Source organism: Oncorhynchus clarkii, chromosome 4 (assembly GCF_045791955.1).
Source record: "Oncorhynchus clarkii lewisi isolate Uvic-CL-2024 chromosome 4, UVic_Ocla_1.0, whole genome shotgun sequence".
Classification (NCBI taxonomy): Eukaryota; Metazoa; Chordata; class Actinopteri; order Salmoniformes; family Salmonidae; genus Oncorhynchus; species Oncorhynchus clarkii.
In genome coordinates, this window is record NC_092150.1 from 58,605,616 (window position 1) to 58,630,943 (window position 25,328).

General features: G+C 43.0%; 2 protein-coding genes across 8 annotated transcripts in view; one reads left to right on the top strand and one right to left on the bottom strand.

Annotated features, from left to right (window-relative positions):
- LOC139407008 (transmembrane protein 242) overlaps positions 1 to 25,328 on the top strand; it is a 407,233-nt gene that overhangs the window by 72,636 nt on the left and 309,269 nt on the right. The window lies entirely within an intron of this gene.
- The window catches only part of LOC139407001 (AT-rich interactive domain-containing protein 1B-like), a 115,423-nt gene that overhangs the window by 65,148 nt on the left and 24,947 nt on the right, over positions 1 to 25,328 (bottom strand). For 5 of the 7 annotated variants that reach the window (XM_071150237.1, XM_071150232.1, XM_071150239.1 and 2 more), the window contains one exon: positions 15,979 to 16,134. The exons of 1 other annotated variant lie outside the window; for it this stretch is intronic. In XM_071150237.1, the coding sequence (XP_071006338.1) occupies positions 15,979 to 16,134 (156 nt within the window). The remainder of the gene's footprint in view (positions 1 to 15,978; positions 16,135 to 25,328) is intronic. One more of the 7 variants, XM_071150236.1, reaches the window with a different exon arrangement.

The window sequence follows — 25,328 nt, forward strand, 5'->3', positions numbered from 1 at the left end:
GCTCTGGTGTGCTCGCTGACACGCCGATCGTATGGAACAGCTGCTCTGGCATGATAAAGAACACTAACAGGCAGGAAAGACCAGAGGAGAGGAGCAGGCAGTGTATTGTGTCTGAGTGAGTGAGTGAGTGAGTCCGGGACGGGTGCACGCGGGAAACGCATCATAGTGAAAGTATGCAGCCAGCAAGAGGCCAACTCTACCCCCAATGTCTACTGGAGTTCTGCATATATGGGGATGAATATGGGTTTCAGCTGTAGATGCATCATAAACTGGATTTGGGGTTTACACGTGTAATAGAAAAAAATAGAGATGAAATTCAGCCGTGTCAGTTGTTTCCATTATTTTAATGTTTCCCGGTCATTTGAGATGTTCGTACTGTGTAAATGCATAGAAGTACTCTACAAGCTCTTAGCTTTACCAGGCAGACTGGCAGAGAGCGATATTACTCATAGCTTACACATGAAAGATGATTCCTTTGCTTTTGAAAGGCTTGGCTGCAACAGTAATGAAATATGTTCAGAGGGAATTTGTTTGAAGTACGGCGAGGGATGCATGATGTAAGGGAATTAAACAGAATTCATCCTGTGGCAACAGCATCACAGACTATGGCTGCATCCCAAATGGCACCCTATTCCCGACATAGGGCAGGCACTACTTATGACCAGGACCCATAACGCTCTGGTCAAAATTAGTCTACGGTGTAGGGAATAGGGTGCCAGTTGGGATGCAAGCTCATCAAAGCGGCAATGCCGAGCCATGGCCAAACGTGGCAGTAACTCTGGCTGACGGGCACTTTATGCGTTTGAGGTAAAGGGGACATACATTAGAAATGTATGAGCAATAAGAAGTGTAAAATACACATGCTATTATTCCCCAAAGCAACTGTCCTCTGGGTGCTCAAGAATACGTCATAAGCAAGCGCCCTGTTCATCATTTAATCGTGATCATTTCTGAAGTATTTAGTAGTTATTAGGCTCTCTAATTAGCTACTGCAGAGGCAGCAGCTACTATTCCTGGGGTCCGAATAGGAAACTCGACAAATAAAATACGTAGCAGTGTAGCAGTGCTCCCCGTGTACATCGAAATGTAATATGCGCTGCTCTGTTCTAGACCAACTGCACATTTTCCCATGTCCTTCTTTGCAGCATCTGACCACACAACTGGGCAGTAGTCCAGGTACGACAAAATTAGGGCCCGTAGGACTGTTCGTCTTAAGCAACGCCTTATCATGGGCAGACCTAATTCCCATTTTAGCAGACATCGAGTCTATATGTTTTGACCATGACCGCTTGCTATCTACGATTACACCCAGCAGTTTAGTCTCAACTTTCTCAATCGTCACATTATTGAATAATATATCTAGACAAGGTTTAGAGTTGAGCAAGTGATTTGTCCCAAAAACAATGCTTTTCGTTTCTGCGATATTTATTGGCAGTTACCCATTCTAAAACTGACTGGAGCTGTCAGTTATTTTATTTTACTGTCCTAGCTGATGTGTATACTATTGAGCCGTCAGTGTACATAGACACAAGCTTTATTCAAGGTCAGTGGGAGGTCATTAGTAAAAACAGAAAACAATGGCTCAAGCCGGTACACCACAGGGACTATGGTGGTCTGCTTGAAACAAAGATATTACAGACTCATCAGGGAGAGGTTGAAAATGTCAGTGAAGACACTTGCCAGTTGGCCCGTGCATGCTCGGAGTACACGCCCTGGTAATCCGTCTGGCCCAGCGGCTTTGTGAATGTTGACCTGTTTAAAGGTTTTGTTCACATCGGCTACAGAGAGCATTACCACACAGTCATCCAGAACAGCAGGTGCTCTTGTGCATGCTTCAGTGTTGCTTGCCTCGAAGCTAACATAAAAGGGCATTTAGCTCGTCTGGTAGGGTTTCGTCACTGGGCAGCTCGCGTCTGGGTTTCCCTTTGTAATCCGTAAACGTTTTCAAGCCCTGCCACATTCAACGAGCGTCAGAGCTGGTGTAGTAGGATTCAATATTAATCCTGTATTGACGCTTTGCTTGTTTGATGGTTCATCTAAGGGCATAGCGGGATTTCTAATAAGCGTCCGGATTAATATCCCGCTCCTTGAAAGCGGCAGCTCTAGCCTTTAGCTCGATGCGGATGTTGCCTGTAATCCATGGCTTCTGGTTGGGATATGTATGTACAGTCACTGTGGGGACGACGTCGTCGATGCTCTTATTGATGAAGCCGATGACTGGGGTGGTGTATTCCTCAATGCCATTGGATGAATCCCAGAATATATTCCAGTCTGTGCTAGCAAAACAGTCCTGTAGTGTAGCACCTGCATCATCTGACCACTTCCATATCGAGCGAGTCACTGGTACTTCCTGCTTTAGTTTTTGCTTCTAAGCAGGAATCAGGAGGATATAATTATGGTCAGATTTGCCAAATGGAGGCCGGGGGAGAGCTTTGTCTGCATCTCTGTGTGTGGAGTAAAGATGGTCTATGATTTTTTTTCCCTCTGGTTTGCATGTGACATGCTGATAAAAATTTGGTAAAACTGATTTAAGTTTGCCTGCATTAAGGTCCCTAACCACTAGGAGCGCCACTTCTGGGTGAGCATTTTCTTCTTTGCTTATGGCCTTATAGAGTTGGTTGAGAGCGGTCTTAGTGCCAGTTTCGTTCTGTGGTGGTAAATAGACGGCTACGAATAATATAGATGACAACTCTCTTGGTAGATAGTGTGGTCTACATGCCGATGCATGGAAAATCCCACTAGCTCTATATTGTCCGTATCGTCTTTCAGCCACGCCTCGGTGAAACATAAGATGTTACAGTTTTTGATGTCCCATTGGTAGGATAATCTTAAATCGTAGGTCATCCATCAATTTTATTTTCCAATGATTGCACGTTAGCAAGAAGAACAGATGGCAGTGGGAGTTCACTCGCTCGCCTACGGATTCTCAGAAGGCTGCCCGATCTGCGGCCCCTTTTCGTGCGTCTTTTCTTCACACAAAAGGCGTGGATCAGGGCCTGTTCCAGTGAAAGAGAGAGGTAGCACAATCACCAGACGGTGCAGCAAAGTATTAGCAAAGCAGTGTGGGTTGCTCCTCCGTCACTCGGTCATTGCCATTGTTATCAACGTTTCACAGGCACCGCAGCCACATTGGTGTCTAATGACTGAACGAGAGCTACCCACTGGGCAGACGTCAATTCAATGCCTATTCCACGTTGGTTCAACGTCATTTCATTGAAATTAAATTTATTCAACCAGTGTGTGCCCACTGGGTAATGACCGTTTCACCCAGTGATGTAGTTGAGTCACAACCTCGAGCCCCCTGTGCTCAAGTCCGAGTCAGAGACACGAGTAACTACCTATGGCTGAAGTCCATGCCCCGGTGCTCGAGTCCTGGTCGAAGTGCTCAAATCTGAGTCACTGGGTCCACATTAACTCAACATAAAGGGATTTACCCAGTCAGATATAGTGTAGTGGCAAGAAGGATTTAGTCAATAAATTGCTTGCCATCCCTTTTCCTTTCTTTCTGTGCCACCAAATGTTTGCATATAGGATACTGGTAATGTTATCAGGGCCACGTTCCGTTGCAAAACGTTTTTGAACGTCCATGAAGAGACGCCACTCCTTAATCAACATGTCAGAGAGACACAGGTGTGTTCTACATAGCATATTTCTATCTGAATGTTCCAAAATAGTTGCGTCCAGCTGAACCCGCCCCAGGTTGTTAGCTATAGCTAGCATGGTAAAATTATTGAACAAGTTGTCTCCTAAACAAATGGTTTATGGCCCGGTCCACAAGTAGCCTAGTTTTAGAACAGCCCGCAATATGCTTCATGAATGTAAAATGTGGTCTATTAATTCATGATAGAAAATAAAAAAACATAGCGTCAGTATTATGGGTCATATCTTTTGAATGGCAAGGGCTAGAATCAAGTCGTCTTCACAGAGGAAACAAGGGAGACTTTGCTACGTTGGCTTCAGAACCTGGCTATGAAATGCAGTGCAGAAAGTGGGAGGGTTGAGCGAGACTACAAATTCAAAGACCGCCTACTTTTCTATACTCAGGGGAGAGAAACATAGCGAGACAGTCGTTTTACTAATAAACTCAATGCAGCTATTATTTTGAATTTAGTATAGCAGCGTGTGTTTCTTAACCATGTAAAGGGCAGCTAATTAGAAGGCTGGTGGTGACTGGTAAGCTACGGAGAAGAAAGGGTCGCCTGCGCAATGGGTCTAATCGGAAGGGGAAACTGTCTGCCCACACTCATCGCTTGCTCCCCCGCAGTTCACTAGCTGATGTCGGTGTGTGTGCCAGGTGTGGAGTTTCCTTCCCACTGCTGAACAGAACTGTGCATCTGTGCTGCAAATAATAATTGTGCTTATCACTGAAAAGCTCTCAATCTCTCCAAAAACTCTTGTCCCGTCCACTTTGTCAGATTTATTTACAGAGATAATTGTCTCATCTTAGTCACCTGAAATTAAATCATTTTGGTTTAGAATTTGAAATGCAATTCAATACCAATTGAGGTCTGTGTGCGCCACAAACCTGCTAATATTCCCATATTTATAGAAAACATTAGCTAGATCCCTACCTCTAAATATACACTGAACAGAAATATAAAAACGCAACATGTAAAGTGTTCCCCCAAAAATTAAATACCAGAAATGTTCCATACACACTAAAAGCCTATTTCTCTCAAATTGTGTGCACAAATTTGTTTACATCCCTGTTAGTGAGCATTTCTCCTTTGCCAAGATAACCCATCCACCTGACAGGTGTGGCATATAAAGAAGCTGACTAAACAAGCATGATCATTACACAGGTGCTGGGGACAATAAAAGGCCACTCTAAAATGTGCAGTTTTGTCACACAACACACAGTCTCAAGTTGAGGGAGCGTGCAGTTGGCATGCTGACTGCAGGAATGTCTGCCTCCCAACAGCATTTTAGAAAATTTGGCAGTACATCCAGCTGGCCTCACAACCGCAGACCAACACCTCCACATCCTGCTTCTTCACCTGCGGGATAGTCTGAGAGTCAATGAGACCGATGTGCTCGTAGAGACCAATGCGCTCACAATGGCAAATGCTCATTTCGCACACTCCATATCTCAAATCCATCAATTTCTTGGTTGTAAAATATACCTGCACAAAGCTGAGAACATCCTCTCTTCACCTGTGAAGAGTAAACTCAGCAAAAAAAGAAACTTCCCCTTTTCAGGACCCTGTCTTTCAAAGACAATTCGTCAAAATCCAAATAACATCACAGATCTTCATTGTATCGGGTATAAACACCGTTTCCCATGCTTGTTCAAAGAACCATTAACAATTAATGAACATGCACCTGTGGAACGGTCTTTGTGACACTAACAGCTTACAGACGGTAGGCAATTAATGTCACAGTTATGAAAACATAGGACACTAAAGAGGCCTTTCTACTTACTCTGAAAAACACCAAACACCTGTTCATCTGCGCGAACATGCCTTTGGCATGCTGCAAGGAGGCATAAGGACTGCAGATGTGGCCAGGCCAATAAATTGCAATGTCCGTACGTGAGACGCCTAAGACAGTGCTACAGGGAGACAGGACAGACTGCTGATCGTTCTTACAGTGACAGACCACGTGTAACAACACCTGCACAGGATCGGTACATCCGAACATCACACCTGCAGGACAGGTACAGCACGGCAACAACTGCCCGAGTTACATTAGGAATGCACAATCCCTCCATCAGTGCTCAGACTGTCCGCAAAAGGCTGAGAGAAGCTGGACTGAGGGATTGTAGGCCTGTTGTAAGGCAGGTCTTCACCAGACATCACCGGCAACAACGTTGCCTATGGGCACAAACCCACCGTCGCTGGACAAGACAGGGCTGGCAAAAAAAAAGTGCTCTTCACTGACGAGTCACGGTTTTGTCTCACCAGGGGTAATGGTCGGATTCGCGTTAATCGTCGAAGTTATGAGCGTTACACCGAGGCCTGTACTCTGGAGCAGGATCGATTTGGAGGTGAGGAGGTCCGTCATGGTCTGGGGTGGTATGTCACAGCATCATCGGACTGAGCTTGTTGTCAATTGCAGGCAATCTCAAAGCTGTGCGTTACAGGGAAGACATCCTCCTCCCTCATGTGGTACCCTTCCTGCAGGCTCATCCTGACATGACCCTCCAGCATGACAATGCCACCAGCCATACTGCTCGTTCTGTGCGTGATTTCCTGCAAGACACGAATGTCAGTGTTCTGCCATGGCAAGCGAAGAGCCCGGATCTCAATGCCAATGAGCTCGTCTGGGACCTGTTGGATTGGAGGGTGAGGGCTAGGGCCATTCCCCCCAGAAATGTCCGGGAACTTGCAGGTGCCCTGGTGGAAGAGTGGGGTAACATCTCACAGCAAGAACTGGCAAATCTGGTGCAGTCCATGAGGAGGAGATGCACTGCAGTACTTAATGCAGCTGGTGGCCACACCAGATACTGACTGTTACTTTTGATTTTGAACCCCCCCCCCTTTGTTCATGGGACACATTATTCCATTTCTGTTAGTCTGTGGAACTTGTTCAGTTTATGTCTCAGTTGTTGAATCTTGTTATGTTCATACAAATATTTACACGTAAAGTTGACAGTGAGAGGACATTTCGTTTTTTTGCTGAGTTTATTAGCAGGGCCTAATATATATTATTAGCAGGGCCCCCTTGAACTTTGCGACCTTTTGCCACATTTCAGGCTTCAAACATAAAGATATAAAACTGTATTTTTTTGTGAAGAATCAACAACAAGTGGGACACAATCATGAAGTGGAACGACATTTATTGGATATTTCAAACTTTTTTAACAAATCAAAAACTGAAAAATTGGGTGTGCAAAATTATTCAGCCCCCTTAAGTTAATACTTTGTAGCGCCACCTTTTGCTGCGATTAAAGCTGTAAGTCGCTTGGGGTATGTCTATCAGTTTTGCACATCGAGAGACTGACATTTTTTCCCATTCCTCCTTGCAAAACAGCTCGAGCTCAGTGAGGTTGGATGGAGAGCATTTGTGAACAGCAGTTTTCTGTTCTTTCCACAGATTCTCAATTGGATTCAGGTCTGGACTTTGACTTGGCCATTCTAACACCTGGATATGTTTATTTTTGAACCATTCCATTGTAGATTTTGCTTTATGTTTTGGATCATTGTCTTGTTGGAAGACAAATCTCTGTCCCAGTCTCAGGTCTTTTGCAGACTCCATCAGGTTTTCTTCCAGAATGGTCCTGTATTTGGCTCCATCCATCTTCCCATCAATTTTAACCATCTTCCCTGTCCCTGCTGAAGAAAAGCAGGCCCAAACCATGATGCTGCCACCACCATGTTTGACAGTGGGGATGGTGTGTTCAGCTGTATTGCTTTCACGCCAAACATAATGTTTTGCATTGTTGCCAAAAAGTTCAATTTTGGTTTCATCTGACCAGAGCACCTTCTTCCACATGTTTGGTGTGTCTCCCAGGTGGCTTGTGGCAAACTTTAAACGACACTTTTTATGGATATCTTTAAGAAATGGCTTTCTTCTTGCCACTCTTCCATAAAAGCCAGATTTGTGCAATATACGACTGATTGTTGTCCTATGGACAGAGTCTCCCACCTCAGCTGTAGATCTCTGCAGTTCATCCAGAGTGATCATGGGCCTCTTGGCTGCATCTCTGATCAGTCTTCTCCTTGTATGAGCTGAAAGTTGAGGGATGGCCAGGTCTTGGTAGATTTGCAGTGGTCTGATACTCCTTCCATTTCTATATTATCGCTTGCACAGTGCAGTATCCAAATCCGGCTTTAAACTTCTTCACAACAGTATCTCGGACCTGCCTGCTGTGTTCCTTGTTCTTCATGATGCTCTCTGCGCTTTTAACGGACCTCTGAGACTATCACAGTGCAGGTGCATTTATACGGAAACTTGAGTACACACAGGTGGATTGTATTTATCATCATTAGTCATTTAGGTCAACATTGGATCATTCAGAGATCCTTACTGAACTTCTGGACAGAGTTTGCTGCACTGAAAGTAAAGGGGCTGAATAATTTTACACGCCCAATTTTTCAGTTTTTGATTTGTTAAAAAAGTTTGAAATATCCAATAAATGTCGTTCCACTTCATGATTGTGTCCCACTTGTTGATTCTCCACAAAAAAATACAGTTTTATATCTTTATGTTTGAAGCCTGAAATGTGGCAAAAGGTCGCAAAGTTCAAGGGGGCCGAATACTTTCGCAAGGCACTGTGTGTATATATATATATATAATAAATATATATATATATATATAATAAATATATATATATATATATATTTTTTTATCTACCTGCCACAGTGGCTGGTATACATACAAGTTTGTATGTCTTTTATACTGATAGATAACAAGTTCAAACAGGTGCCATTAACACAGGTAACGAGTGGAGGACAGAGGAGCCTCTTAAAGAAGAAGTTACAGGTCTGTGAGAGCCAGAAATCTTGCTTGTTTGTAGGTGGCCAAATACTTATTTTCCACCATAATTTGCAAATAAATTCATTAAAAATCCTACAGTGTGATTTTCTGGATTTTTTTTCTAATTTTGTCTGTCATAGTTGAAGTGTACCTATGATGAAAATTACAGGCCTCTCCTCTTTTTAAGTGGGAGAACTTGCACAATTGGTGGCTGACTAAATACCGTTTTGCCCCACTGTAAATAGCCAAGAAACACGAGGACAAGTCTCTTTAGTAGACTTGAGTAAATTAGACCAACTTTTATGCCTGTGCCCATTGCTTCTAAAAACAAATCTTTAGGATTCAGATGTCTTTGTGCATTTCCAAATATGAAACACAAACGACAGAAATACTTTGAAAACAGCTACTGCAGCATTTATTTTGCTATAAGTCACAACTCACTTTTGGCAATACTTGACTATTTTTCCTATTTGCTCACATTGTAGAGCCCAGAGTGTTACTACGCGCTATCGTGGATGGTACATTAGTCCTTCTTACGCACCAATGCCAAAATCTACCCGCGCTTGGCAGGTGGTATATGGGGTATATTGTCAATATAACACGGCTTAGGGCTGTTCTTACGCACAACGCAGTGCGGACTTCCTAGACACGGCCCTAATCTGTGGAATATTAGCCATATATCACAACCCCCCCGAGTTGCCTACTTTCTACAGGAGCGCAGCGGGAAAGGCAGTAAAAAGTGTCTCGCTCATTATCACTGCAGCAGGCCCCAGAAAAACAGGTACATGGGCAGGGCAGTCACTTTCATTTGAGGAATTATGAAGATAATGCACTTTGCTGTTTGACCAAATCATTCAATAGCTAAATGGTTAACTAGCTAGCTAATGAGTGAGCTAACTAGCCGAGCTACAAGCAATGTTTAGACTTGGCTATCCATTTTGTACACAGAGTCGTAGGCTACATGAGAAGCGCTGTAGCATCTTGAAAAGGAGTAGGCTATAATTTGAGCCGCGGTGGCAACAATTTAACATCCGCACAACATTGCTGAAAGACCGTAGTCATCTCCGGTCGCATTGTTTAGGACAATAAAACATTTAAGGCCTTTAATTTAGATAAATGAATGTAAGGACCCGCGTACACCCTGGTTTAGTCAATTTCTTTCATCCAATCATCAGTCATTTGTGTCAGTGCCCTTCAATCATGTTGAGTGCCCTTCCCTATAAGAATGTGGAAAGTCTTCATTTGGTTTCTGGAAAATAACACTATTTGGTAAAAAAATAATAATTCCAACAGCTTGATAAGCACCGGTATGATGCTGATTGGTTGGCTGTTTGAACAATTAAAGAGTGCTTTGCTATTCTTTGGCAGCGGTACGACCGTTGCCTCCCTCCAGGCCTGAGGGCGCACACACCGTCTTCAAGGCTTAAATTGAAGATGTGGCAAATAGGAATCAATTCAAATTTTATTTGTTACACGCGCCGCTACAACTGGTGGCACCTTACAATGAAATGCTTACAGGAGTCGCAGTGTATTTCACTACCAACCTCAGTAATTTAACATCCAGGTAGTCGGTACCAGGTGGTTTGTCCTTATTTGTAGATGCTTTCACCTCTTCCATGCTAGCTTTGCAGGATTCAAAACTACAGCGCTCGTCTTTCATTATTTGGTCCGTTATGCATGAATACGAAGGCTCCGTACTTGTGTTTGTAGGTCATGCCTAAATTTGCTAATCATCTTGTCAACAAAAAAAAAAAAAGTGTTTATGAACAACCCATCTGCCTCAATGCTTTTTTTGCCTAGAATTTCATTTAAGGTACTCCAGAGACTTTTACTATCATTCTTTATATTATTCATCTTCGTTCCAAAGTAAAGTTCCTTCTTTTTGTTTAGTTACGTGACTTCTCAATTTACTGTATGTTTGCCAATCTGCTGTGTTGTCAGACTTATTTGCTATTCCCTTTGCCTCATCCCTCTCAGCCATACAATTTTTCAAGTCATCATCTACCCATGGGGATTTGTTGATGGGCACATGCCTTTCAGTAACCGGAAGAAGCTATTTAATGAATGCTTCAAGTGCAACATCAGGTTGTTTCTCTCTCATATCTTCGACATAGGAATCATTGCAAAACCTCTTGCATGAACGCTTATACACAATTTTAGGTCCAGTCTTTCGAACTTTGTTTTTCTAGATGTGGTTACTATATTATGATCACTTCATCCGATGGGTGTGGATACTGCTATTATATGTGGTCAAGATTATTTAGTTCCTGTTCCGTTTGTAAATACCCTAGTAGGTTGACTTGAACCTGAACCAGATTGCAGGCATCGGTCACAGCTTGAAGATTATTTTTGAGTGGACAGCTTGATGATAAACAGTCAATATTTAGGTCTCACAGAAAATATACCTCTGTTGATATCACATACATTATCAAGCATTTCACAAATATAATAAAAATACTGACTTTTAGCACTCTGCGGTCTATAGCAACACCCTACAAGAATAGGCTCTAGGTAAAAAGGAAACAGGTACACAAGTATATTTATGCACAGTAAAACGAGTCCTATATCGACATAACCTGAAAGGCCACTCAGCAAGGAAGAAGCCACCACTTCAAAACTGCCATAAAAAAGCCAGACCACGGTTTGCAACTGCACATTGGGACAAAGATCGTACTTTTTGGAGAAATGTCCTCTGGTCTGATGAAACAAAAACAGAACTGTTTGGCCATAATGACCATAGTTATGTTTGGAGAAAGAGAGGGAGGCTTGCAAGCCGAAGAACACCATCCCATCAGTGAAGCACGGGGGTGGCAGCATCATGTTGTGGGGGTGCTTTGCTGCAGGAAGGACTGCTGCACTTCACAAAATAGATGGCATCATGAGGTAGGAAAAGTATGTGGATATATTGAAGCAACATCTCAAGACATCAGTCAGGAAGTTAAAGCTTGGTCGCAATGGGTCTTCCAAATGGACAATGACCCCAAGCATACTTCCAAAGTTGTGGCAAAATGGCTTAAGGACAACAAAGTCAAGATATTGGAATGGCCATCACAAAGCCCTGACCACAATCCTATAGAACATTTGTGGGCAGAACTGAAAAAGCGTGTGTGAGCAAGGAGGCCAACAAACCTGACTCAGATACACCAGCTCTGTCATGAGGAATGGGACAAAATTCACCCAACTTATTGTGGGAAGCGTGTGGAAGGCTACCTGAAACGTTTGACCCAAATGAAACAATTTAAAGGCAATGCTACCAAATACTAATTGAGTGTACGTAAACCTCTGACCCACTGGGAATGTGATGAAAGAAATAAAAGCTGAAATAATTCTCCCTACTATTATTCTGACATTTCACATTCTTAAAATAAAAGTAGTGATCCTAAATGACCTAGGACAAGGAATCTTTACTAGGATTAAATGTCAGGAATTGTCAGCAACTGAGTTTAAATGTATTTGGCTAAGGTGTATGTAAACTTCCGACTTCAACTGTATATGCTAATATGGAATTTTTGTTGTCCCTTTTCTGGGTTGCTTGTTTATTTATTAGTGCTTTTCTGATTGGCTGATCCAAGACATACATGTCAGTGACATTTGCGTTTGAGCCAATGGTACTGAGTGGGCTACCCACAGTGAGCTTCTTCCTAGGGCACACAGTATCAGTGCAAACAGTGGAATTAAACTCTATGGGCATATGATTATTGCTGACAATACCCTCAGACCTCACAGTTAAAGGAATATAGATTAGGTTATTGAAAATTCCCATGTCCTCTGTTGCTTATTATGACAGGGAGGACTGGAGCACTACCAAACCCAGGCAGTCGGTATCTTAAGCAGTAGGCCCCCAAAAAATACAAAATATAAATAAATTGCTCTAAAAAAAGTTTGCCTATTTTAAAAGGGATTTGCATCTGACCAGTGTGTGCCTGCCCTGCCTGGTGAATGCTGGTCATTTTACATCCCCGGTAATTGAAATACTAGCAGGCTTGAGCGTTTTTTAAAAAATGTGTTAAAAAATAGGAGCCGACACTTAATCACCAATTAATTCTAGTGAATCGTTTGAGAAGAAAACACTTGTCAAGTTGCAGCGGTCTGCAAGGCTGTGCTGTTACCATAGAGACCCAGACAACGAGAGTAGAAGGGCTGCCTGAACGGGTTCAAGACTTCTGGTGAACTACAGGCCTACAGCACATTCAGAAAGTATTCAGACCGCTTGACTTTTTCTACCTTTTGTTACAGCCTTATTCTAAAATGAATTACATCTCCTCCCCTCATTCTACACACAATACCTCAGATCTGTGCCTCGAGACAATTCTGTCCGGAGCTCTAAGGACAATTCCTTTGACCTCATGGCTTGGTTTTTGCTCTGACATGCACTGTCAACTGTGGGTATATAGACAGGTGTGTGCCTTTTCTAAATCATGTCCAATCAATTGAATTTACCACAGGTGCACTCCAATCAAGTTGTAGAAACATCTCAAGGATGATCAATGAAACAGGATGCACCTGAGCTCAATTCCGAGTCTCATAGCAAAGTCTGAATACTTCAGTATACAAGGTCGTTTTTAATTTTTTTTTTATAGATTCAAATTAAAATTATAGATTCAAATCTAAACCTGTTTTCGCTTTGTCATTATGGGGTATTGTGTGTATATGGATGAGGGAATTGTTTTTATTTAATCCATTTGAGAGTAAGGCTGTAACGTAACAAAATGTAGAAAAGGTCAAGGGGTCTGAATACTTTCCAAATGCACTGAATATCTAGTCAAATGGAGCTGAGGGAGAAAAGCTACTCTACTTTCAAGCCGACTAAGGCCAAAACCATCTTTCCTGCAGAGTGTAATGTAACCTCCAGTCCAGCTCCATCACAGCTGATAAAAGGCTCCTTGGCTTGTCTGAGAGTAGCATTAATATTCTCAGTGAAATACCGGGGAAGGCTTGGACCCTGGCAGCTAGCTTGGAGGATTTTTCCTACTCCCCTCACTCGAGACCGTTTTTCACAGAGATAAGACACAACAGCCAGGCTGCAGTTACCAAACACAGGGTGCGTTCCAAATGACAACATATTCCCTATAGAGTGCACTACTTCTGACCAGAGCCCTACACTTTATAGGGAATAGGGTAACATTAGGGACGCGTTCACACTCACTCCTCATCAATGAAAACCCATGTCCGAGAGGGGAGCCTCCCCCCTCTTTCTTTTCCTTTCTCCCGGCTTCATTGTATCAAACACACACCCGTTTCCCGGGGTGTCCGCTGACTCATTGTCTCACGAAGGCAACACACACACACACACACACACACACACACACACACACACAAAGCTAATTAAGGCTGTCGGAGGAGAGAGACTGAGTCACGGGGGAAACACGCAGAGCTCAGTACAGACTGCCACTGATAAGCTCTTCATCACTCGCACAGGGTCTAGAATCTGATTGGGTTTTGTGGCTGCTGGAACAATGTGTAGGGATCCTATAAGGAGATAACTTAGAAGCGCCCCCTCGTCTTGTTTGGTGGCCCCCCGACAGAGTTCACACACACTGTTGTTAGCAGCCGAGCTTCATCATTACAACCCCCAGTTTCACCATAAACACTGGTCTAACAAGCACGCTGGCGGCCATCTTGGGACTGTGGTTTTAGCAGGAACCGTGGCAATCGAGGGCAACAGTCTCATTTCACCTGCATATTTCCCCCATCCTCCCTGTCAAAAACAGTGGGAGTGGACAGAAATTGAAAATGTTTCTCTCTATCAATCTTGCCGTCATCTAAGAGAAAATGAAAATGATACAGCTAGGGGTGTGGGAATAAAAAGAAGCTTAGCAATATGACGGAGCAGCTCGCTGCAGTGCGTGTACCGCTCTCCTCAGATATCACACTGGAAACCCCAGAGAATTTTACTCAAGGTCAATCTCTCATTACGCCATCCAGCCAGCACCACTATACACTCCCTCCCTCCCTCTTCCCTTGCTCGCTTTGTATATCTTCTCAGAGGCGCTCTCTCATCAAATGAGCCCCAGGTATTACATCAATATCCCTTTCAAACATGAGACAAAACCCCATCAACTTTGGCATTCCGACAACTTTTCTTCATATCTGAAAGGTATTGCCGGTGACAAAGCCTGTACTTTTATTTCCACCAACACCTAAAAGGGGGCTCCTGAAACGTTGCCTTTCATCTTACCGTCTTCGGTACGCATTAAATCATGAACGTTCCATTGTTGTTGTACGACATCAAACTTGTCCTTGTCATTATGAAAAAGTACAAACACAATAGCGGTAGTGTGCATGACATCGCAGCAGCCTGGTCCAAATAGCAACGTTACCTGCTCTATTTTTTTTGCACCAAAAAACCCACAGCATTTTAAACATTTATTTAGGATATGTCAATCTAGCAAGCCAGGCAACTAAAAACAACTTTCTAGACAATGTCTCGGTTTGTTGCTAGCTTGTTAGCCATCTAGCCAGCTCATTTAGTTACCAGAACATATCTGACAACATTTTGAGTTAAACTGTAGGCTAATGTTTTTTTCAACATAACAGGAAAATTTAACACATTACAAGATACTTATTAACAATTATGGCGATCTGCAAACTTACTGTTGTGAATGTGAAGAATTGAAACGAGTGCATTTCTGTCTGAGGAATTTAGAGCTTGCTGTCAGGGCAAGTTACCATGACAACAATTGCAACAGGGTCAAAGTTGAATGTCTTGCTCAGTTGTGGCTAAGCAATGGCTATAAAAAGCAAATTCCAAGAAGAATGTGTTACAAATTTGGCTGTTTGAAAGAGGACCATACAAACATTGCCCAATACTTTTTTCAGGCAACATACCGAAAATCCTATGTGAATCAGGTAAACAAACGGGGCAGGGTTTTCCCTTCATCCAAGGACTCCCTGAACGGTAACTCTCTGCTCCGCTGAATGCAAAGCACTGCGGCTGACCTGCTGCCTCCACCTCAAAAACATGAGCAGCCAAATCGCTGACTCAATATAACAACCAGAGAGGGTGGACTTCATTAAAGCCACTGGCCCCCGTATGAGATCCAAGGTCTGCCTCTCAAATGGAACCCTGTTCAATATATAGCGCACTCCGGTTTCTAGTCGTGCACTACAATAGGAAATAGGATGCCATTTGGGACGCAGGTACAGAGAGGATGGAACAGAGGAAGTGCAGATGGAACAGATACCGGCCCACTCTAATCTCTGGAGAACACTGCAGCGCAGAATTAGTTTAATGTATTGCTATTATCGTTTTTTAATTTAGCTAGAATAAACAGGGGCCACCCAGGTCCATTAGCTAACAAATGAAAACAGACGATCCTAGTGAACTTGAAACCCTAAACAATGAGCCCCAACGTTCCAAAAAGGTAGGTCTCTCCACTTGTGTATTATGCATGCTTATAGAGTGAACACTACTTTGGTTACACTCTCCCACACCGGTATCAAGGACACGGACATGAACTAACCAATAAGCACTGCCGAAAATGTCTGTCAAACCCAAGTCCTCACAAACTGCTGCTCAACTTCCTCACGAGCAGGGTATTGTGGGGGTTGTAGTCTTACCTGTTGTGGTGGTGGTGGGCGTGGCTGCATGTAGGGGGGCTGTGTGGGGGCGGTGGGCTGTTGCTGGGGAGGGCTGAAGTACGGGGACTGGCCCTGAGGCTGGCAGTACCCACCCTGCTGCCCCTGATGCTGCTGTCCATACTGGGCTACCATCTGCTGAGAGACACAGTAAAGGGAGACCTCAAGTCAGGTATCATAGAAATACTCCTTAAAACATCTCACTGTCAATGTCCACAACTCTGCAAGTCGTTCTCGACCAATGGCCTTTAGTTCACTATCACTAAGCCATCTTATCAGCGGTCAATAAAGAATACCAATCCCAATTCATATCAGAACTGAATTTGATTAACTACACTCACAATCACCTTGGTAAAGTAGGCCTATAGCCTAAAAGATCTGCACTCAGTCCCAAGTACGCTAACTAAGTTCTTCACCTTGAGTCTGGGGTTGACTAATAGCACTGTGAGAAGTGACGAGCAGGAACTCAGGTTTTTCTTCTTTTCCAGCCTTAGGACATTACTGTTGTGTTGACGTCGATAATACACACAGCAGCTGCATCCCAAATGCACTGTATTCCCTATAGTGCACTACCTTTAAACCAGGGCCCAAAAGTAGTGTTATAAAAGGGAATAGGGTGTCATTTGGGACACACACAGGTTCTCCCTCCTTCCTTTCACTGCGTCTTATGTAAGCCGTTTTGGGGAACAGCTGTTATTGGCTCATCTCTCTGCCTCATCTGGAGTCACTTACATTAGGCAGCAATGTGTCAAAGTCTTTATTATTTAAAAAAAAAAAATAAGCCTGAACCATCAGCGGTGAAAATGAGAATGCGGTTTTTGATCAATGTACAGAACAGCAAGAGAGATATCTATTCTAGAGTATACCATCTCGAAAATAAGTTTAAAAAAATAAATCATAACATTTCTGCTAGAGGCGGAATTCAGCTTGAAAGACGTTTATTTTAATTTCTGTGTAGGTGATAAAATGATTCAATGCAAAAGCCGAGCACAACAACACACTGTCAATATATGAAATATCACAGATCTAGGAAACCTGAGAGGAATGTGTGTCTATGTCCTAAATTGCACCCTATACCTGATTGTGCACTACTTTTGACCAGAGTCGTATGGGTCCTGGTCAAAAGTAGCACCCTATAAAAGGGATAGGGTGCCATTTGGGGCACACATAAGAGCAATCAATGAAATATAGCTGGGTTATTTCCATTTCCTGACCTTAAAAGGCAATTCCTCATTCATCATCTCCAGCATCATAGCAGTGTCTACATATGTGACAACGGCGCACAAGTGGTTGAAAAGGGTCTTAAATCCTACTCTGTGACAAGTTTTTAGCCAGAGGGAGGGACTTTTCTTGCTCCCTACGTCACCATGAATCTCAGTATTTGAAAATCATTGTTTTTAAATGTCATCGGGTATGACTTTGTTTACTACAAAATATAGAAATATGTCGCCATCACATATGTAGACACTGGTATTGTGCTGGAGATAATGAATGAGGTTATAAAGTGATGGAATTGCCCTTTAAGTTCCACACCATGTAGATATCATTTTCTTCTGTTAAAAAAAAACAGCATTTCACTAGATCAGATCGATAAGAGGCCTCAAACTCCCAGATATATAGCTCGAAAACGACTCGCAGAGGTGTGGACATTGACAGTGAGATGTTTTACTATTCAGCAGGGCCCATGGTAAAAATAAGTACCCTATATAAGGAATAGGGTGCCATTTGGGACACAGACCCAGAAACATGGTTATTTGACTGCATCAAAAGGGAGGACACCGACGAGGAGGCCCATATAAAATAAATGTATATGTAATGTATGTAGTGCAGCAAAGTCTTTACAATCCAATAGCTGTATGCAATGCTCATTGCCCAACCAGCCAGGAGCTCCTTAAGCTCTGAGGGCGGCGAGGCTGTTTTTCCACACATGAGCTCATCACTCTGGAACCGAGACACTGATATCTGGGAGCCTAACTCAACCTCCCCTAGCTCGCTGCCGCTCTCCATGCCTCGCTCTCCTCTCCGAGCTGGGAACCCTTTCTTTTTAACAGAGGGCATCACAATCTGTTTTCCCCACGATTGCAAAAATGGTTGTGCATTGACTGCATGTCAGAATGCGCATTTCCCTCCCTGTGCCACTCGTAATGTAAATGTGCCTCGAGAGTAATATTTATCTTGCATAGAACACACAAGGTAAATAGATGATCTATTCTATTATGGGGTTGTCAGATTTTTCTATTCATTACTCATTTTGTTTGCAGATGAAAAGTTCATATGGACTGTTCTAGCATCTTCAAAGTGCGCCTCAGCAGATATTTTAAACCCATAAAAGCCCGGGGGGGGGGGGGGGGGGGATTTCTACTAAGCTATATGGAATTTTTTTATTTTACCTTTATTTAACCAGGCAAGTCAGTTAAGAACAAATTATTATTTTCAATGATGGGTTAACTGCCTGTTCAGGGGGCAGAACAACAGATTTGTACCTTGTCAGCTCGGGGGTTTGAACTCGCAACCTTCCGGTTAATAGTCCAACGCTCTAACCACTAGGCTACCCTGCCGCCCCAATTGTTTAAAGGTCATACCAAGGATCATTTTACTATTTGATTTTTAAGACCCCCCCCCCCAAAAATTGATGAAAAATGGTATTTGGCCTTACTGCTATTAGCCCATACAAACACATTGAATAACAGATAGTCCCCCCCAAAAAAACCTAAGGAAGTTATTCTTAGGTTCTACATTTTTTTAACCGGGACCGGGGGACATTCAGACGAGTCACGGCCTGTGGGCGTCCTAGAGCAAAACAACCGACATGTACAGTACGTGTTCGTGAGAGTCTCACCTTAATATAGAGATGTCATATTAGTGTGTAGCCCAAACTGCTCGGACGCTACAGACAGAGGTTGGCAGATCAGACGAGTCCTGAGACGCTTGTGGGTGCCATAAAGCAAAACGGAGAACACCATCGTGTTTGTGAGAGTCTTCTCTTTCCATAGAGGGGTCATAATAGTTTTGTAGGCCAAACCGTTCAGAGGCTACAGACAATGTTGTGAAAAGACAGATTTTAGGGATGTCTCGTGGTCTGACAAACACCGCTCTAGCTCTGGAGGTGCGACATCGGCGGACGCGGTAGATTTAGACGCAAAGGTTTGTTTTTTGTTTTTTATTAAAAACTGATCTAGCCTAAACAGATTTTTTAACTGGGATTTTTTTTAAATAAGCCCATGTGATTTCAGCTAGGGCGCGGACATCGACTCGTGGTTTAAATACTAAAAGACTGCAGCTGATTAGCCAATATGTATAAAGATGGAGGAGGCATGGCTTAATCCTGCTATCACTTCAGTAGGCTTAGACCTAAACAAAAAAAAAAAAAATCAGGTGCTGCTGCCAGTGCCACAGTCTCTCAATGCAGCTCATTTACTAAGAACAGACTGACAACTACCAACAACAACAAAAACACAGGATAGGCACTAGGAAGACCTTTGCTTAAATTAAGTGTTGGTCACTGAGACATTACAATACCAAACCATACACAGGGTAATGTAAGTCTCAAAGACATCTTAGCTAAAGTGTGTATGATCTATAATCAAATCAGCATGGCCATCAAGAGTTTTGGCAGATGCAGCATGCTTAATCCTCAGGTTTTTAACGGTCTGAAACGCCTTCAGACCCCCCACAAAGAGCAAGGACTGATGACACCAGGTCTCAGTCCCATATGGCACCTATTCTTTACCAGGCCCTATAGGGTACTGATCAAAACAGTAGTTCACTATAAGGAAATATGGTACCATTTAGGACAGACCAAAGACTGCAGGATATGAGGGAAGACACACATTGAATAGGAAAGCCAGCCTGCATAATCGACAGAGGAAAATCAATTCCTAATTATCTTGAAATATTAAGGTTGATCTCTGAATGGCATCTCTAATACGGTCTTGTCTGCTCTGTTGCATCTCTTCTCTCCGTGGCGGCCATCCTCTCTCCCCCCCGTTTGGCCACTTGTTCTACGGGAGCGGGGAACATAATCGTTATAAAACAGCACAGCAGGGTACCGGTGGTATCTGACCAGTTGAAACATCCAATTTCAGGCGGGATCCGTGAGGTAATAAAGAAGGTGTCTCAGGGCCATCTGGGGCCCGGTGCAGATAAAAGTCATTACATGCTCCATCCCTCTTGGAGATGGAAAAGCAAGCAGAGCTGACAACACTGACAGAGTCTTCAGTGCAAACAGGACAATTCTGCCGATTTCTAACGATGTAATGGGTCGTTTTCTACTATCGTTGTGATGGCGGTTCTATGGGCAACGTAATTTTTGTAATTTTCAAAGCTGGTGTTGTGAATATTTACTTCTCGGTAATTTTGCAGATACAGACTTAGTCGCACTGGATGAGCGTATGAATATGGTATATGATAGAGAAAATGGTTGTATTCTCTCATCTTCCTTACAGTAGCCAGCTGACAGCGAACTTATCCTTGTAAAATGACTCACTGGTCTGTTAACTCCGGCTTGTAAAAGGGGGGGTTAGCTCAAATAGAGTGACTTTTTGATTGGTTCTCATATGCACCCTATTTGCATGCGCAACACCCCCCACACTCCCTCGTCAATTTGCTACGCCCTCACTGGAGGTAAACAAGCCAAGCCAAAGGCTAGCTAACTAAAACAGTGGAGAGAAAAACTAAAAAAAGGAGATGAATTGGCGGCGGTCTTTGAGGGAAAGCCTCATTTACCAGCTAGCTATCCTAGTTCTAATCTTCAAGAAGATAGGAAAACAGCCTCCACTTCTGACAATCATGTCTGCGCTAAAAGCTGTGGCGGACAGATGACCAAATCTGAGAGGCAACAGTCCTGGGTCTCAGTGGCGGTTGTGGAAGAAGACAAGAATGCTATATGGGAGGGTATATGCGGCCACTGGTTGGGGAAGACCGCAAGAGCTGTGTTGGCCTCAGTCCTATACAGCGCAAAAAAAAATGGATGAAGTCCATACGACCGAAAAATGGTACGTACAATGACCTAGAACTGTACTTCAACGGTATAGAACGGCACTGCGGTGGATACATGTAATGTCCAAATGGAAATTATAGATGTCACATGAATGATTGAACATTTTTTGTATTTGCACAAACATAATGAGTAAATCAATGGTTGTTTGCATGACAGGCCTAAAAACAAATAAAGTGATAAAACTATCATCAACGACTGGGTGATAGGCAGCATACGGGCTGAGTGAGGCACTACAGAAAGTACACTGAACAATAACATCAACACAACATGTAAAGTGTTGGTCCCATGTTTCACGAGCAGAAGTAAAAGAGACCAGAAATGTTCCATAAGCACAACAAAACTCACATTTTGTGAAAAACAAAACGGTTTACATCCCTGTTAGTGAGCATTTCTCCTTTGCCAAGATAATCCAGCCGCTTGACAGGTGTGGCATAAAGAAGCTGATTAAACAGCATGATCATTACACAGGTGCACTTAGTGCTGGGGGAAATAAAAGGCCGCTAAAATGTGCAGTTTTATAACAACACAATGAAACAGATCTCAAGTTGAGCAAATGTGCAATTGGCATGCAACAATGTCCACCAGAGCTGTTGCCAGGGAATTTAAATGTTCATTGCGCTACCATAAGCTGCCTCAAAAGTCCAAACGGTCTCAAAAATCACAGACCACGTGTACCTGCGCCGGCCCAGGACCTCTACATACGGCCTCTTCACTTGCAGGATTGTCTGAGACCAGTCACCCGGACAGCTGATGAAACTGTGGGTTTGCACAACCAAAGAAGTTCTGTAAAAACTGGTGGGGTTATGGTATGGGTAGGCATAAGCTACGGACAACGAACACAATTGCATTTTATCGATGGCAATTTGAATGCAGAGAGATAGCGTGATGAAATCCTGCAGCCCATTGTTGTACCATTCATCCACCGCCATCACATGTTTTCAACATGATAATGCACAGTCATGTCGCAAGGCTATGTACACAATTCCTGGAAGCTGAAAATGTCCCAGGTCTTCCATAGCCTGCATACTCAGACATGTCACCCATTGAGCATGTTTGGGATGCTCTGGGTCGACACGTATGACAGTGCGTTCCAGTTCCCGCCAATATCAGTTCCCGCCAAGAGTGGGACAACATTCCACAAGTCCACAATCAACAGTCTGATCAACTTTATGCAAAGGAGATGTGTCACGCTGCATGAGGCAAATGGAGGTCACACCAGATACTGACTGGTTCTCTGATCCATGCCCCTACCTTAAAAAAAAAATATATATTTAAGTATCTATGTCTGTATTCCATAAGTGAAAGCCATAGATTAGGGCCTAAAGCATATATTTCAATTGACTGATTTCCTTATATGAACTGTTACTCAGTAAAATCTTTGAAATTGTTGCATGTATATTTTTGTTCAGTGAACTTTTACTGGATTAAACTACGAGAACCCCGCACAACCTTTTCTTATATTGTTACCAATTATACATTTAGTCTGAATGAGAATTAAGAATATATAGCCTACTTTTTAAAACAGTCGGGACTGTACAAACAGTATCTTTCTGTAGGGGTCAAGGCTCAAAATGAAAACCTGCCTTTCGGGAGAGTTTCGGCAAGTTTGGAACACTGCATTATTTGAAAGAAGATGAGATTACTGATGTTAGGGAAGATGAGCACATGATGTTCAAAAATGACAGACATCAGGAGGTATCTACAGTGTATTCGTTAGCTATTCAGACCCCTTGACTTTTTACACATTTTGTTATGTTACAGCTGTATTCTAAAGTGGTTTAAATACACCCCCCCCCCAATCTACACGCAATACCCCATAATGACAAAGCAAACAGGTTGACATTTTTGCAAATGTATTATAAAAAAAAAATGAAATAGCACATTTACATGAGTAAATGTAAGCCATAAGTAGGCCATCCATGCGTTGTCTTGGCTGTTTACTTAGGGTCATTGTCTTGTTGGAAGGTGACCCTTTGCCCCAGTCTGAGGTCCCGAATGCTCTGGAGTAGGTTTTCATCAAGGATCAGCAGAACAGAGAATCTTGTTTCTCAGGGTGAGAGTCCTTTAGGTGCATTTTGGCCAACTCAAAGCAGTCTGCCATGTGCCTTTTACTGAGGAGTGGCTTCCGTCTGGCCACTACAATAAAGGCCTGATTGGTGGAGTGCTGCAGAGATGAGAGAACCGTCCAGAAGGTCAACCATCTCACCAGAGGAACTCTGGAGCTTTGTCAGAGTGACCATCGGGTTCTTGCTTACCTCCGTGACCAAGGCCCTTCTCCCCAGATTGCTCAGTTTGGCTGGGCAGCCAGCTCTAGGAAGAGTCTTGGTGGTTACAAACTTCTTCCATTTAAGAATGATGGAGGCGTCTGTGTTCTTGGGGACCTTCAATGCTGCAGACATTTTTTTGAATCTTTTCCTCAGATCTGTGCCTCGCCACAATCCTGTCTCGGAGCTCTACGGACAATTCCTTCGACCTCGTGGTTTGGTTTCGTCTCTGATATGCACTGTCAACTGTGGGACCTTACATATACAGGTGTGCGCCTTTCCAAATCATGTCCAATCAATTAAATTTACCACAGGTGGACTCCAATCAAGTTGTAGAAACATCAAGGATGAGCAATGGAAACCAGATGCACCGGAGCTAAATGTATTGTCTCCTAGCAAAGGGTCTGAATACTTATGTCAGTAAGGTATTTGTCTTTTAAAATAAATTTGCTAAGATTTTCACTTTGTCATTATGGGGTAGTGTGTCTAGATTGATGAGGATTTTTTATTTAAATTGATTTTAGAATAAGGCTGAAACATAAAATGTGGAAAAGGGGAAGGGGTCTGAATAGTTTCCGAATGCACTGTACATACACAAAGTGAGAAAGAAAGAGCGAGCGAGCCTGACTATATAGTCTGGTTTAGGAAGGGAATGTCTATGCAATGTTTTATGGAAACAATGTGTTCCTCAAGGACTGCAAGAAGTAGTGGTAGAGGTGGTTTAACTAAACAGAAGCCCATGCAGGTGTCTGTGGGGATGCTTGCTCACCTGCCCTTCAGCACAGACATCATGACGAGATGCATGAAAGACACCTTCACTCTACATTTTCACACTTCAAAAAGTCATTCCATGTTCGCTTCATGCATTATATTATCCTGCAAAATAGTTAATTTTGCACACTTTTCTTTATCTTTACATTTGTACATGTTGCATTAGATAGACATTCTCTTTTGGTTTGGTTGGTCATACTCGCTGTACTCTGATCTTTTTGGGCCAGACTATGAACTATTATTTTTTTTAGGGTACTTCATGCTCATTGCAAAATTAGGGGGCAGGGAGGAAACTTGACAGAAGTGAACATGGGTAGTACAGTAGTAGCTAGCTGGAATGCATGGGTGATTCATATCGTTTCCCTACTATGTATACAGAAGACAGCCAATAAAGAAAATGAATAACTTCAGTGGGGTAAGGAAATGTTCAGCCTATAAATAGCTAACAAAAAAAAAAACATACTTTTGACTAGCTAGCCAATTTCAAGTTGATAGCAAGCAAGCTAAAGTTCATTAACTGGCTGGCTGTCTTTGGGCTGAACAAAGCTAGCTAATGTTAGCTGTACTAGCTAATGTTTGTTGCTACTTGATAGCCACAAGAGCATAATGTTTAACAGGTTGCAGTTGCCTAGTGTAAAAGAGTTGTTATAACTTTTAGAAAATGTGTGTGAAGATTTTTGCGCCCTATCCATGATATTAAAAATCGGCAAACAATGTCCGAACTCCAAAAGTTTGTTCTAGCTAGCTAGCTACTGTGTGTGCTTGCTTATGCCGGCAGGGCTGGCTGGAAGCGGAAGGGCGATCCTATGTAAAACAATAGATCATGATTCATACAATTAGAAATGGGGATATCCAACCAGTGTAGGGTGTTGCTGAAGTCTGAGGGCACAACCCCTTCATTATCATCGCTTCGTGCTGACACATCAAAGCAACCTTTCCAGACTTTCAAGTCAGAGACGTAGAGAGGCTGGTGTTCGGGAGAGCAAGGTTAGTCTTGCTGAGTGAGAGAGGTGCACATTTTGACAGACAGTCCAACAACAAGTCAGAAGGTTTATTCCCCTTTAAGAGAGGGAAAATTATTGTATTTGCTGTCATCGTGGTTTCTGACAACTTAGGTGACAGAGATACTAGCATGGTGATGAGGACTGATGACAGTAATGGACACCGTAAGACCGTTCGTGATGTCATGGTGCATCACCACCATCACACGGACTCGGAGGGCATGTCTGTGTGCATGCGCTCGTCACGCAAGTGGAGGGCATAGTAAGCTATTATCCATTAATATCAAAATGGGTTTT